Source organism: Thunnus thynnus, chromosome 20 (assembly GCF_963924715.1).
Source record: "Thunnus thynnus chromosome 20, fThuThy2.1, whole genome shotgun sequence".
In the NCBI taxonomy this organism is placed as follows: domain Eukaryota; kingdom Metazoa; phylum Chordata; class Actinopteri; order Scombriformes; family Scombridae; genus Thunnus; species Thunnus thynnus.
The window spans coordinates 26,111,722-26,127,618 of NC_089536.1; the positions used below are offsets into that span (position 1 = coordinate 26,111,722).

General features: G+C 40.4%; 1 protein-coding gene across 10 annotated transcripts in view; it reads right to left on the bottom strand.

Annotated features, from left to right (window-relative positions):
* ryr2a (ryanodine receptor 2a (cardiac)) overlaps nt 1-14,136 on the bottom strand; it is a 189,612-nt gene extending 175,476 nt beyond the window's left edge. For all 10 annotated transcript variants that reach the window (XM_067577426.1, XM_067577425.1, XM_067577418.1 and 7 more), the window contains exon 1: nt 13,980-14,136. In XM_067577426.1, the coding sequence (XP_067433527.1) occupies nt 13,980-14,027 (48 nt within the window). In that variant the 5' untranslated portion in view covers nt 14,028-14,136. The remainder of the gene's footprint in view (nt 1-13,979) is intronic.
* Nucleotides 14,137-15,897: the final 1,761 nt, after the last annotated feature.

Genomic DNA, 15,897 nt, shown 5'->3' on the forward strand with positions numbered 1-15,897 from the left:
CAGAGAGCTTTGAAGTGATAAACATCCAATTAGTGAGCAGAAAATTCTGCTGTCTTGTGTAATGTCTGGCTGATGGCTGAGCTTTACAGACCCTGTTGAAGAAATTCACTAGTTTGAATCAATTCCCTTTTTGTATCAATTCAGCAGCTACGGTGAAGTGTGTAGTTCCTGATTGCAGTGATGACACAATGTTACAACTCTGATTTCGCAGCATGAATTTCAGTCTTCTCCATGGCAACAGCTGATGAGGCTCATGGGAACTGTAGTATTTAGTGCCATTCTTCAAAGAAGACTGAGTGAATTGTCACACTCTTACAATACCACAGTACAAATGAGCCCTAAACTTTTTTTAAAAATTACATAAAGTTCTGCAATGCACAATGTGAGCTCTGCAGTTAAAATGGGCAAATATAATTTAAGCATTTGTTTTCAGTTACTAGAGAGTTTATTATATTGATATTAGTCGATACATTTTGTTTTATGTTCTTATACTTGGATTGTGAAGAATAGGTGACCCCATTTAAACATTACAAAACAAAAGTTCCTAATTTTTGGGATAATTTTCAACACTAAATGCACATTCAATTGTTCACAAGCCAGCACACACAGAACACTGGACTGCTAATCTGGTATACTGGGCATTTTTCCAGTGGGCCGATGCACCTTGGGGCCAATATAATTTTAATTTTTAATATTAAAAAAAATGATTGCTAATGACTGGCCCATAAAGCAGGGAAAGTGGCCCCATTGATTCATTCTCTATAATAACACTAGGCTGGCCCAATCACATCTCTTACTGAGCCGGCCCCACCCCTCCCACTCTGCCCTCTCTGTTTCTTGTGTCAGATGCTGTGGCTCAGAGCCAAACATCTGTGGATGGAGGAATTATCAACATGGATAAGCAAAAACCAAAAAAGAGGGGTGCAGAGAAGTTACGGGCCAAGAAAATGAAGAATCTAGATGCGGATGCTGCCAAATGTGAAAAAAATCACAGATATGTTTGCTGCAGGGGCTGCAGTAGTAACTTCAACATCTATGGTGACAACAGTACCTGCCATTATACAGCAACAGGTGGAAGGAGGAGAGGTGGCTGGCCATGGCCACTGCCAGGCAGAGAAGTAGGCATGTGTCAGGAAAGCAGAGGAACAGAGTGAGCAGGAGGAGAGTGTAGTTGAAGGGAGTAATATGCAGGAAAACAAGGACCCTCAGGTGAGGCGAAGGGAGGTAGTGTGTGTGCCATGCCATGATGACGATGATGAATGATGATTAATTCGATTAAAGGATCTATTTGTAAGAATCAGAAATTCCTTCTCATTAGTGACACTGGTGGCCGTTAAGTGAACTGCAGTCAGCATCCTGTTGCTTGCTCACACTTCTCATAATAACATAAAAGATCTCTAACCTTGTGTTTCAGCAAAGCATCTCTCACTCCCAGTCAGTCAGCGGGAGTGGGCGACTTGTCATTGCGGGAATGTTTTGTTGTGAAATGTGTAGTGGTTGAAAGGGGCAGCCTTCCATCTCATTAGCTGGAGAGCTAATATCTGCAGGATGTTTCTACTTGGATAGCACCGTTTTGGTTGTGTAGTGTTTGTTGTGTCATTATGCTGGTTGTTTGTTGACGTTGAGAGAGGCAAGGCACTCAGGAGCACAGGAAAACATCACTTTTGGATTTTCGCAGAAATAAATATCAGTCCACAGGTTGTTGCAGACAACCCAGAATAGTTAGTTAGTATACAATGAAATAAGATGGAGCAGCTCCACTATTGGTCGTTACCAGTATGGTATTCTTTACATTGTACAGCTTTTTGCACATCTTTGTCAGGGAATTCCAACAATTCTGGATCTGAATTGATAATCATGTTAATAACCCACCCAATTAATTGTAATCATCTCTCCCTCTCTCCTCATGTCATTGTCTAGTCAAGCCAGGTTGTTGGTTGTTGATCACCAAGGAGTCAGTGAAGAGCGAGTGGGTCCATTTGTCCACACTTGTCCACAGCACTTACTGCTCAGCTTTGTAGTGGTTTGAGGGAGGAGTACAGCACGCATATTTAAGGAGACCTCAAGGATGGTGTACTGATGTGTGGTGTTTGATCGACTGTGGGGGGCCAGTCTGGGCTGATTTTTTCACAGCAGTGCATTGACCAGTATGCTGTCCAACATTAATTATGAATCTACCAATCAGTCTTACCACTCCTTTCGAATTATTCAACAGTGGCATATGCTGCTTAATTGAGCCTGACCAGACCTGAAGAAGAGCAGTCAACCACCACACTCTGGTGATTGACTGCGTATGTGTGTGTGTGTGTGTGTGTGTGTGTGTGTGTGTTTGAGGGATTAGTGGAGGAGGGTGAAACAAAGAGACACAGCAGGCCTCTGTCAGGCACATACACATCATTATTAGGAATCCATTAAACTGAACTGTTGAGGTGAGACACAGAGGAGAGAGAAACCAGTGTGGTGTGTCTTTATATTTACTTCAGGCATTTAAATGACTAATACATCAGCACAACCAATATTAGTTTATCACAGGTATTGGCATATAATAAAGTCTCAATAGTGGCCTTTACTTACTGCAGAGAGAACCAGACTGTTATTAGGCTTCTATTAGAGACAGGCCTATTCCTTGCTTCATAAGTATAAATGTATTATATTTTAGTTAGAAGTCTCTCTGTTTTCTGACAATGAAACTCAGCACTGTCTGCAGATGTATCACAATAAAAGCCTTTTAGAAGCTCAAATTGAATAATGTTCCTGATAGGCTTTTAATTTGAAGCATCTGAAGGAAGTGTTAAATTTCACTGATGTAACTTAACAGTGCTCAGAAAAACAGCATTCTGAATGAATTAGTGAATGAAAATTGTTTTGTTAACAGGATAAACTAACAGCAGCAGACTGGTGATGTAATCTGTGCTGTGGAAATGTACATTATCCTGAAGTTTATGAACTATTATAGTTAATGTGATTATGCATTCCTCAAATGTTTTTACCAGGTTTTTATAAGTGAAGGACCTTTGTTTGTGTGTGTCTCTGATAAATAATAAAAACCGCAGTACAGACATGCCAAAGATATGTTTGAGGTCATTTAGAAACTGTGTCTACATTACAAACTATGTGTTGTGTTTATGTTCAAAATGACTGTCATGTCTCAAAATTACAGTTTTGTTAAATCACTCTTAATCACTCCATAAATACCAGTGAAACCAGTAAGGTTGCTCTTCAACATGTTGATCTATGACATCAGTGCAGGATGACATTATCTCATGGGACAGTACCATCTCTTCTATTTTCAATCCAGTTCCCGGTTGCCAAAACATCCGGATTCATTAAGCCCCAACAGCAGTTCACCTATCAAATCTTTTCTCTTTCCTCACTCTTTTTCCATTAGCAAAGCGCAATAGACATCATATAGGTCATATTAATGAAATTTCCAAACGGATAAAATGAAAAGTTAAGTGTTCTCTGGTTAATGTGTCTCTGCAGCACATCACACACATCACTCTGTAAACCACAGTACAACCGCCGGTGGACTGAGTGTTTTTTGTAGAGGTCCATCCAAATGTTGCTCAAATTTGAACAGAATTTCCAGAAAATCAGCAAAAGAATATGTGATTTAATGCATGTTTGCATACACTGCTGTTATGAGAATATTTGGAGTGTGATTGTTGAGATGGTGGCTCTAATTTTCAGAATGCAGAAGAAGAGGCCACAACAAGATGACATGATTAAAAGAGTGCCAAAAATTAGAAAACATGAAGGAAATTTGGAATTTCTGTTTGTTTCATGTATTAATTTTAAGAAGCTTCAATTGACATTTAAGTCACATGCTTCATATACATCATGATTTATTCTCTGGTCTGTTTCCATCGCACTTTGTCACATTTTACATTATTAAGTCAATCAGAACACACAGCTGATAACCAGTCACAACTCATCATTGTACTGGAGTGTATTCTAAGAGGTACAGCATCTAAACATAAAGGAATTACAGGTAACTCACCATGTTACACATTCATATGTTTTCTCAGATGACAATGGTACAGCCACACAAGTGATTCTGTGATACAGAACATATTGTATTTTAAGACAGTCATCTACACTGCATGAGTTTGTGTTCCTGAAGAGGAAACATGCACCAGAAATAGGAAAAGAGGTTATTTTCTGCTTTTCAAAAGGCAAAAATCAAACAGAGCCTGTGTTTACTCACTGCTTTATGAAGAGCTTTCAGTTTCACAGAGGTGAACAGACAGCTGACATCAAACAGTGTCTACTAAAATATATAGTCTCAGCTTGTTTAACCATACACACTGCAAAACATGCATTATCATTGAAATGTCAGACAGCCATAAAATGGCAAAAGGCTGAACTTTGAGAAGGACATTTCAGAACATCTGCTTCAGTAACACCACGTCACCACACTGCTGTCAGTGGATTGTAATTGCAATATTGAAAGCTGTTGTTTGAGGCTTTCACCCTCTGATGGCCAAACTACTGCAACACTAAACCTCCTGGACAACAGTGATTTCACTGATTGATGCCTCCGATTTGATATGATCGACCTTAAAGCCAAAAAGATGCACTGCACCGCCTGCCCCGATCACACACACACACCCAGGGCAGAGTGTTTGCTTGATATATAGTTAGGGGATTGTGTGGCTCAGATAGAGGACATGACATTTATGAAACAAGGAGCTCATATTGAGAATAAGGGCTCGTGTGTGTGTGAGAGTGTGTATGGTGCGCTGACAGCTGATGGAGGACTATAGTATTTTCCACTGCCATTTCTCCTCCTAATGAACCCCACCCTCACCCCTCCCTGCACCACACAGGACGACTTCCACACTAAGAGGGTCAGAGTATATTGTTCTCCTTCCATTTAAAAAGAACATTTCAACACTACTTTGTTCAAAAAGCCTTCAAGTAGCCTTCCAGATTTAGATTTCTGTTGTTTAGTCACAGCAGACAGGGATGCACATCATTTCTAGTGTGTACACAAATCCAAACGACATCAAGCTGCAGTCTATAATATCTGCACATCGATGCATAGCCTCAAGCAAGAAAGGTAGAACACTCAGAGTGGCATTAGTGAAGTAGTTCACCTCATTGTTGTTGACCTGCAAAAGTTTCTTTAGTCCTCTATGACAGTAAAGTGAATATCGTTGGGTTGTGGACTGTGTTCATGTTCTTTTCACTTCATCCCTCTTCATGGAGAAGCATCCTGTCAAAGTCTGTATCCGTAAGAGCACTATAAATACTATAAATCATTGATTAACATTATTATTGATGATGGTTTTCAGGTAAAGTACATGTGATGAATGAATAATACGGGTGCTATAAAAGTCCCAGCCATGGCTCAGTGGTTACAGCTCTGGCTATGAACTGCAGTGTCTCTGGTTCACGTCCAGCCGGGGATGTCTGATACATGAACCTTTCATTCAGGAGTGGTGGAGCATGAAGAAGAAGAAGTATTAATACAGTAGTTATTAAGGTGATGAAGCTTTTCATAGAATATATTTAACCCTGGTGTGCTTTGCAGAAAAAGTTCTCCAATACCTTAAATCTTTATAATAAAACAAGTCTCACAGACGCAGTTTTATCTATTTTGGTCTCGTGACCTTATGTGTTTTATTGTTATGGTCCGTTTCATGTCTCCCCTCTGTTTAAATGTGGAAGGCACAGATGGCTGCCCTTATGCCACTGGAGAAGCTGACCTATGATTTGAATCAAAACTTTTGGGAGGATTTTGTTTTTCCAGACATTTCAGAGAGAACTGAACCTCTTCTCTCCCTCCTCCTTGAATAAATATTTTTATGACTCCATCAACACCTGACCTGGTATCTGCACAGATCCTGACTGCAGTCAATGACTGCTGGCCAGAATATCAGTGATACTTTCCTCCTACCGCTTTAAGCAAACAGTTGCTTTTCATTTACGTATTGAATTGTAAACTGTCAGCTGTGTATGCCAATAAAAACTTGTTTTGCCTCACAGGCCGGTCAGCATGTCCTTACATGGGGAACTGAGCTCCCTTGATGAATTTAGGACAGTGCTGAACTGGCAGAATGGGTACAGTAAGTTTTATACTAACAAAAACAAGCTCCTAAACATAGTCTGAACTCACTGAGCCGGTCCTCACATATCCGCGCCCTGCCTAACGATGTGCTCTGTGCTGCTCTAATAGCAGTAATATCACACTGACTGTGGGTACAGGCACATCATTTGATTATCTGCTGTTTTCAGCAGTAACCTGATTCCTGAAAATCATGTAAACCAGAAACCTGGCTTACATTTCCAGCTACATTTTGACACTTTTTTGGGACTGTGGATTACACTTAGAATCCATTGATACTCAAAAGAATTGATTTGAGCGTTTGATACTCCAAAGATGCAAATGCAAAGAAGCATTTTGGCTGGAGTATCCCTTTAACTGACCTCTATTGGAATTCTCTGCTCCGTCCATTTCTACAGTCTGCAAACACAGACATTTCTTTGTAACGGAGATTAAATGAACAGAAACACATGGCTGCTGCCATGCTGTTTGCTTTGTGCTGAGACATCAGCAGTCACCAGTAACCATGTATTGATCTGCATTCAAAGTGCACTTAGCAGGGAGTGCTGCAGGATTAGAGGGAGGAGGGAGTGGAGGAGGATGAAAGGTAGAGATGGAACAGGAGGAAAGGAGAGGAGCGGAGAGGAGAGGAGCGGAGAGGAGAGGAGAGGAGAGGAGAGGAGAGGAGAAGAGAAGAGAGGAGAGGAGAGGAGGAAGAGATACAGAAAAGGGGGATAACAAAGAGCCTTGATGTAAATTTACAACTGCTATTAGAAACTCAGCATTTTTGGACATGAGACTCACAATTCTTTATAAAGGAATTGCTGTTTTTAGTGTCCTGGTCTCATATCTAAGCAGCAAAGAAACACAGGCAACAGAGCTGAGCACTATCAGCAAACAGAGAGCTGCATTATCCATAAAACAGTAAGAAGGTTGGGCTACCTAAAAATAATGAGCTGCATTGGTTGGTCACGTAAACTATATATTGTATAAACATAATATTTATTTAAATCACTAGAGTTCATTTGAATTAGGATCCTCATTATTTACCTGTGTGTACAGCCTAATCTGAATTGAAACACTAGGCCCAATAATATTTGAAATATGTCATGATTAATTGATAATGAAAATAACTTTTATTTGCAGTCCTACATTCCACAACACTAATTCTACCAGTGCAACAACAGAGATGTCATACTCACTCTGATGCTCACACCTTCTCTTTTTAGCACAAATACAGCTTTCATGATTTCCACTCCCTTCTACTTTTTATTTTTTACCATCACTGTTAATCTATTCAATGAAAATCAACACTTCCTGTACATACTGTATGTTTCACATTAAAAGCCTTCCCCTAAAGAGAAACAGAGCAGCAGAGTGAGTATGAAACATTAAAGCTGTGGAAATTAGAGCCTGACCGATTCTGGATTTTTGGGGCTGAAATACATCTTTTGCAATGATCCCTCAGATGTTACATTGGTCAGGCTCTAGTGGAACTGTACATTACGTCTAATTCCAACACACTTAAATCTTTTTTTTTACCCTGCCTTTATTTGTTCATATTGGCTCTTAGCCTACATCACAACATCAGCTCAAGGGTGCTTAAAATGTGTGCGGAGCAGCTGGCAGAAGTATTCCGTCATCTTTTTGACCTTTCCCTGAGGCTGAAAAAGGTGCCCAAGATCTGGAAAACATCCTGCATAGCCCCCGTGCCCCCATGCTCCTGAGCTGAAGACTTAAGATACCAGTATACTTCATCCAAACTGCTTGTCTGATGGTAGAACAGCTTCGGAAACTGTGTCTGACAACATCTGTAACTCTCTGAAACTGACAATCTGATATTCACAACCACCTCAAGCAATGACTGGTCAGGTGTGTGGAGGTGAGAAAGTCTTCTATATCAAGCGCTCTCTTTTAATTCTTTAGATAACTATTTTTTTGTCACTTTTTGTGTGTAAATTATGCATGTCTGTGAGGAGAGACTGTCTGAAATGTGCTATTGCATCTCTCCCTTTTCTACAGCAGCAGGCTTTTCACTCCACTTTCAAGTGTGGTCTCATGTGGTTGGACCACATGTTGTAGGAACTGGGTCTTTTTTGAGCATACCACAAGCTTGAATGTGTAAATCTCTCAGTGATTTGATCATTTGAATACATCATGTACGAAAATGTGAAAAAAAATCTGTTGCGGTGACACCAGAAACTGGGATCACCAGAAAAAGATTCAGCCTCTGGGAACCATGAATATCCAAACCACACCACCTATCTCTAGACTGAAGTGCTGGACAACAGGGATTCCTGTAGGGCTTTGATGTTAGTGAAGACCACCTTCACTAACATCCAAAAAATTAAAACACTGATGGAATTAAACATTAATCTTCAGGGAAGAGCTGAAGCATTATTCCATGTGAAACCTTCAGAGTTTGTTTTGACTGGAAGCAAACAGCTCAATCAGTGATAATTACCAGCTCTTACACTTCGAACAGTACAGAACAATTTGGGGATATTTAATGAAGGATTTATGATAATGCATACATATGTGAGATTAGATAACCTAGAGATTTTCTATGCCACTGCCATTTGACTGTAATGAAGAGTTCTTTTCTGTGTTTCTGTGAACAGGATCATCTTCACTGCAGTTTTTTCTGTCTGTGCTGCGATACTGTATTGTCTTGTCTTCTTGAATGAGTGTTGCTGTGATACTGGCTCTTACTCTTGTCTCTGCCAATACCATTTGACTCTGATGAAGATGCAGTGCACATCCAAATGTTAGTCACTTGCACCTAATGAAGTATTAAATGAGGCAGAGTGCTCTGGTGCCTTCCTTGGGTTCAGTGCCTGTGAGGTGGCCCTCACATCCTCACTGTCCTCTGAACACTGCTCCACTGCAGCGTTAAGATGTTCTGAGGCCCACACATCCATCATTTTACCTGAATTATTATCAGTGCCACTGATACAAAACACACTGCGCTGACAACTCTAACAGTGCTGTAGCACATTACTGTACTGACAGGACATGATGTATTAACACCACACACTTATCCTGAGGAAACTATGCATGAGGAATACTGCAACAGCTCTACAGCAACCACAATCAGACTCAAGGTGCATTGGGATGCATTATAATCTCACCTGATCTGGACAAACAAGGTAACAAGACATTGATGGTGTGGCAGTACTTTGGCTACTTAAAGCCCTGTGTAGAAATAAAGTGGATGAGACAGCTCCAAATAGGACTAGGCTAGGTCCAACACAACACAGATTAACTCTGCTGAAAACCTGGAAACACCACAAACTCAGTTTATCACCTGAAGCATCCATCCATCCATCCATCCATCCATCCATCCATCCATCCATCCAATAAAGCACACAAAGTGCAAGCACGCAGTCTCAAACTCCAGCAATTAGACCCATCCGCCGGAACAAGCAGTAAGGCATCCAGGGAGACACTCCGCAAAAATCTGAAAACATGATGGTTTTTTTGAGCATTATAGACACATCAGACATTCTGTCACTTTTTAATGATTCAAGACATGAGTCAGGTTTCACAGAAATAAACTTTGACTATGTCTTAGATCTACTAATAGTCTGACTTCAAATAGATGTCTAAATTCACTAATTGCAAAGCTGTCTAGTTATTGACTACCTTAAGTAAAACTAATTTGCCATGAATTGTGTGTAAATTAAGACTTTTTTCTAACTAAAAAACATGGCTGACTGAGGAAACACATTAAACCGCTCAGCTCCTGCCTTCTGGAAGAATTCAACAGATACATTTTACTGGGAATATTCAGTAAGGAGTGTAACAACACAAAAAACTGCCAGTAGCATAAAACCTAAAGGCAGTGCAGACCTGTATGTAGCCGAGCTGAGCTGCTGTGGCTTCTTAATGTGGCAGAGCTCAGTGCTTGTGGTAACTCGTCAGTAAGGACCAGGATAGTTTCCTGATGATGTCCTCACTGTTGTATATTTCCAACAGGTTACTGCAGTCTCTTAACATTCTTTCCCCTCTCTTTATGTGCTCCACAACAATGTCATTTGGAGCCGCTGATCAGCAGGTGTCGCTGATCAGGGAAACCAGCTCTTACTTCTGTCTAACATGCATCAGAGTAATCTAAGTGCAGAATAAAGACATGCAGAACCACAGATCAGTCGAAAATGGTCTATAGTGTTGATATGCACAGACGACAAGGTGGGATTTTAACTTTTTAACTTTTTACTGACCTGAAATATGAGCTCATAGGTGGGAAAACTACAGGATTAACACTGACAAGATTAAAGATTTTTTGGGGGGCATCCTTTTTGTAAAACAATAGTCCACGACCCAAAGATATTCAAAGATTTAAAGCAGCTAATCCTCATATTAGAGAAGCTAGTACAAAAGAATCTGTTGCGCTGAGCAAAACTGGGGAGACTCAGCGGTACAAATTTTCATGTTCTCTAATTTTCCTGTTCTCTATTTCTCTGTTTAGCATCGTCAGGTTAGGCTGACCCATTACTGCTAACCCCCTTCACTTGTCCAGCAGTTTGGGAAACAACAAATGAGACTTTTCTTTGTGTTGAGAAGCTGCAGCATTTATGAACTGACACACTGTAGTCTGTACCTTTACTGCCAGATAGACAACTTACTGCTCCGCTAACATTCACCATCACTTTACTGCCGCTCGCTCTCTCCACTCGCTCAATCTCACACTTGCTCCACACACACATTACGCACTGCCCTATTCCTTAACAGAGCTATACTACCAAGAGTTTCCCAGGCAACGACACAGAGGTTGAGTCGTGTTTCGGAACACAGAGGCTCACAAACACTATTGATTTCCAACTGAATGGATATCTGGCATTATTTTTGGCATTAAAAATATTTTTTTGGCCTGGCAGGCTGCCAGGACAATGAGAACCCCCCAAACTGTTACAGAGGAAACACTGCAATAAATGTTTCATGCTATTGCATGCTGATCATAATAACCAGAACCATCCTCAGGCACATCAACTCATATGATAGGTAGGCCTATCTTATGAGAAGCACAACATTTACACTGCCTTTTTTGTCATAATACTACTAATTGAAATTTTTATCAAATATGAAAGCTGCAAAAACCAAGACACCATGTCTACCATTCATCAAATAAAAAAAATGAACTGTTTCCGCAAATTTAACTAAGGTGTTTGGATTTTGGGTTAACATGTCCATATATAGGACATGCTGATACATTTGGATGATATTGTCCTCATATTAACAGCTACTGCTTACTGGGGTATACATATCTGCAGCAGTAGAAGTTGCAGTCTATAGTGTGTGCAGGAATTAGATTTGATGACAGGGTTTGCCAACAGAGCAGCACATCACACTGCAAGCCATGGCTCAGAGGCGACCACATGCTGAGATGTTACTGATACTGGCAGCCTGTTGGGAGCCAGTCTGTGTGCAAGGAAGCAGGAATCTCCACTGCAGCAGCTCTGTCCTCACCTCAAAGTCATAAATCAAGGTATCAATTGAAAGAATGTGTTTTTGGAAAAAAAAAAAAAAGGTTTTTAAATATCCATGATCCATTATCTGCTGTTTATCTGGGTCTCAGTTCTGAATGCAGCAAACTAAACAGAAAAGCCCAGACGTCCTTTTTCCACAATCTCGTCCACCAGCTCCTGCTGGGGGAATACTAACCGGTACAAAACCAGGCTAGATATTATTTAAACCCTCCAGGATGTTCTGGGTGTGCCTCTCCCAGTCGAGCATACCCAGAGAGAGGCGTCTGAGAAACATCCTGATGAGACTCAAATACATCAGTGAATGTGAAAAAGCAAGAGTTCTACGTCGGGCCCCTTTGAGTGTCTGAGTCTAGAAACATTGTGAGAGAAACTCATTTTAGCTTCATGTAACAGAGATCTCTTTTTTTCTGTCACTCTGCAGAGCTCATGAGCGCAGGTGAGGACAGTGCATAAACTGAGAGCCTTGGCTCTAGCCTCAGCGGTTCTTCACCATAAAATCTGCATACCAGCTATTATATATTCAAACATGAAACTTACCACTTCTATTGAGAAGATGGTGGTTTGACCATTTGGTTTGGAATTTTCACCAATTGAACACGTTCCAATCAAGCCTACAAAGGTCACTTTATGTTACACGGATCTGGTAAGAAATTCATATACAGTTGTATCAAAACCAGATGTCATGTTTTTTGTTCTGTGAGTAGAAAAAGCTGAAGACCATGTGGACCCAACAAGCAAAACCAAGGCAAAAAACCTTACCCAAACAATTTAACCGTGCTTTTAAGCTGCATTCTTTTTTACCACTTGGGGGCTGCGGTTGATTCGAGCGCAGAGACTGAACTAATACAGTGAAGTTATAGGGCTGTAAACCAAAACAATGAGCTGAAAAATACTAAAACAGATTAGAGCTGAGGGGAACTGCAGTCAGGTGATAATTGTCTGTGGGTTTGTCACTAAGTGCCACTCCTGTCACATTACACACATTTGATCCACTCTTAAAGGTGCTATTTGTAAGAATCAGACATTCCTTCTCATTAGTGACACCGGTGGCCGGTAAGTGAGTCAACATCCTGTTGCTCGCACTCGTGTATGCGTGCTCAGCGGTGCAAGACTATCGCGGGTGATGTCTTTTTCCTCGCTTACACCTCTCATAATAACATAAAAGATCTCTAATGTTGTGTTTCGCATTGTGTTTCTGCAAAGTATCTCTCACTCCCAGTCACTCAGCTACTACTGTTTTTGTTGTGTTTGTTGTGTTTGTTATGCCGGTTTTTATTGATATTAGCGGGAGAGAGGCAAAGCACTCAGGATGTCACACAAACGTCACATCCTTTGAATTTTCTTGGAAAAACCTGCGCAAAAATCAGTCCACAGGCTGTTACAGACAACCGAGAAAGTCGAGGAAAGTCTAATTTTTTAAGTTAAGTTACAACCTGTTCACTCATTGGCTTCAGAATTCTGCATATAGAACCTTTAAAAATAAAAATATTGATTGGTGCAGCTTTAGATGTAGTCTACCTGAATACAGCACCCACAGCGCCCTCAAATTCCATTCCAGTTGAATCATTTCATCTAGTTCCAAGGACTCTCTAGAATCAAGTCATGGCATCTTAGTACCATTGCAGTAATCTTTCTTCTGCTGTCAAAGATACTGACAATTTCAGAAACAAGGGAAACTGCACTGCAACAACGTAATCTAATCAGCTCTGACAGATTGTTATCGTTGGGAATACATATAAAATATGAGGCTTTCAGCTTCAGTTACATTAAACTTACATATATATTAATACATATATAAAGAGATGTTTAGTGTAGACGTATGCACCCGCCCCCCTCCCCATAAAAACAAAAACAAAAAGCTCAGGTGCAGTGCATTCACGTGTGACTATTCACGTGTGACTTTTTGTACAGCAACAGCTCCTCTCATGTCCAATACTGATTAGACTTCATTATGTGTCAAACAAAATGAGAAAACACACACACACACGCACAGAGCGACATGAAGTGGCGTTGGATGAGTGTAGAGGCTAACTGAAGTGAAGTGAAGCAGATGCAGCAGGCTTCATACTGCCAGTCTGCACCGCACTGCGCCCCGCATCCGCCCAACACACACCACCAGCGACTCCACACAGCCCGCATGCTGCTCAACTCCTCTTTCTGAGACAATGACAGCAACACCGGCTCCAACAAACACCTTCCTCCATCTCTCCTCATGTCTTTCTTTCTTTTCCGTGTGTCAGTATGTTTTCACAGCTCTTCCATCCTTCCAGTCCTCTGTCAGCATGATGCAGACTCGCTGACCAATGACTAGTATCTAGAGGAGCTGTCATCCTTAATGCGGTAAACTCCCTGCCCACACACACACACAGCAGAGCAGAAAGCCGCAGTAACACCCAGCACCTCGCCGATATTCAGCTCAAAGGAACAGAAACATGACTTACAGTCCGCAGGAACTGGATTTCATCCTCGCCTTCTCCTCCTTCAGCCATGGTTAGCTTTCACACGGAGATGCTCGAACTGTATCTGCGTGTGGAGTACAGGCTGATTGTGCGTGTGTGTATGTGTGTGTATGTGTATGTGTATGTGTGTTGGTGTGTGTGTGTGTGTGTGTGAGTATCAGGCAGCCAAAGCCAACGCAACTCGTCTCTCATTGGCGCGCGCTCACAGAGGGAGGAGCTGCACAGGTGTAAGCGAGAGTGTGTGCGCGCGAGCAGTTAGTTGGGCGGGTTGCCCCCTCTCTCGGCCGGTTCGGTATGGAAGCTCATTGCCGCCAATACACTTTCTAGCTCATGACTGTAACGAACCAGTGTTAAATAAATAATGTATATATATATATATAAACAATATATAAATACTGCACCGCATCAACACATGCCACCGTTTACTTTTTCAATATTTAATCAAGACTAAGATCTCTCCCTTCCTTTAACCACAGTCTGTGCATTGCCTATAGGGTTAGAGGTTAGGCTTGGGGGTAATTTTTCCTGAATAGCATGTCTTAATATATAGTGCATATATATATGTAGGGGAGACCAGGGACAGTTGAAACACTTTTTGCAATTTTCCCAATAAATCAAAAACCATTTACACTTGAATAGTCCATTTGTTATATTATAAACTTCAATGTGTCAACTAGTGAAACAATGTATTTAAGTGGTTTTATGAAATATGTACAGGTTGCAAAATTGATTTAAATACAGTCACTCCACTGTTACAACTGTCCCTGTATAATGGGATAGTTGTAACACATGCCAGGGACGGTTGTAACATGTCTAAAATATATATAATAAATCAATCAAATACTCATGAAAAAGATTATTTGTCATTCATATTACTGACTATTCTTTTTTTTTTTAAATACTTAATACTGATTTTCACACTACATGACAAAAAAGAGGGGTAGCCATCAAATTATAATGCAAGAAAATTATTTAAATGGTAGAACACATATCCTCAAAAAGGTTTAAACATGAAATCAAAATGGATTAGTCTGAGAACAACATTCAGTACAGGGTCACATGGCAAATGCCGTATGATTTGGCCACTGTCCTGACTGATTTATCCTGTTTTATGCCATCTGAAGCCCTCTCCAGCAAAGGAAGTCTTCCTCTTTCTGATATTTAGCATGCTGTAAGCAAACACATGTGTTTCCACTCTATTAGCATGCAACTGATTAGTATTAACTTAGCATGTAATTTTATGACATTTTACATTTAATTTGCCATCCATCCATCCAGTTTATGTAGGCCTTATATAAATGAAACTTGGTTTATGGACAGTTGTAACAAGGCGTTACAACTGTCCCAGTATCACCAGCCATGCTTTCACCTCATGTGAACTAGCTTGTAAGCCATTTCTATTTGTAGCTTAGAAAACAATGATTCTAATAATACTAGTTTGGATTCCTAGACATCTGATCTCAGGACAGTATCCAAATAAACACATCTAATAAAAAAGTTTAATTTTTACCTCAAAAAAAACACTTTTGCTGGTAACTTTCTCTGGGAGTTTCAAACGTGGTTCCTTTTTTGTAAGCAAGAAGACAATCTGACTGAGCATGTGTAGAGTGAGTATAATCACTGTAGCTTCTTTCTGATTGGAGGAATTCAAGGTGTTACAACCGTCCCATGTTACAACTGTCCCTGGTCTCCCCTAATTGGTAATTTAGTAAACCAGGATTTTAGAAATATGGAGTCATGAATCCAAAAACAATGTGTACCACATCCTGAGACCAAAAGAAGAATCTTTCATATTTTATTTATTCTAATTGCTCAATTATATTTAATGTATTTTTTATTTCCCAAGATTAAGGTGTATTATATTAAGATATAAATGCTGTAAATGATGCAGTTGTCAACT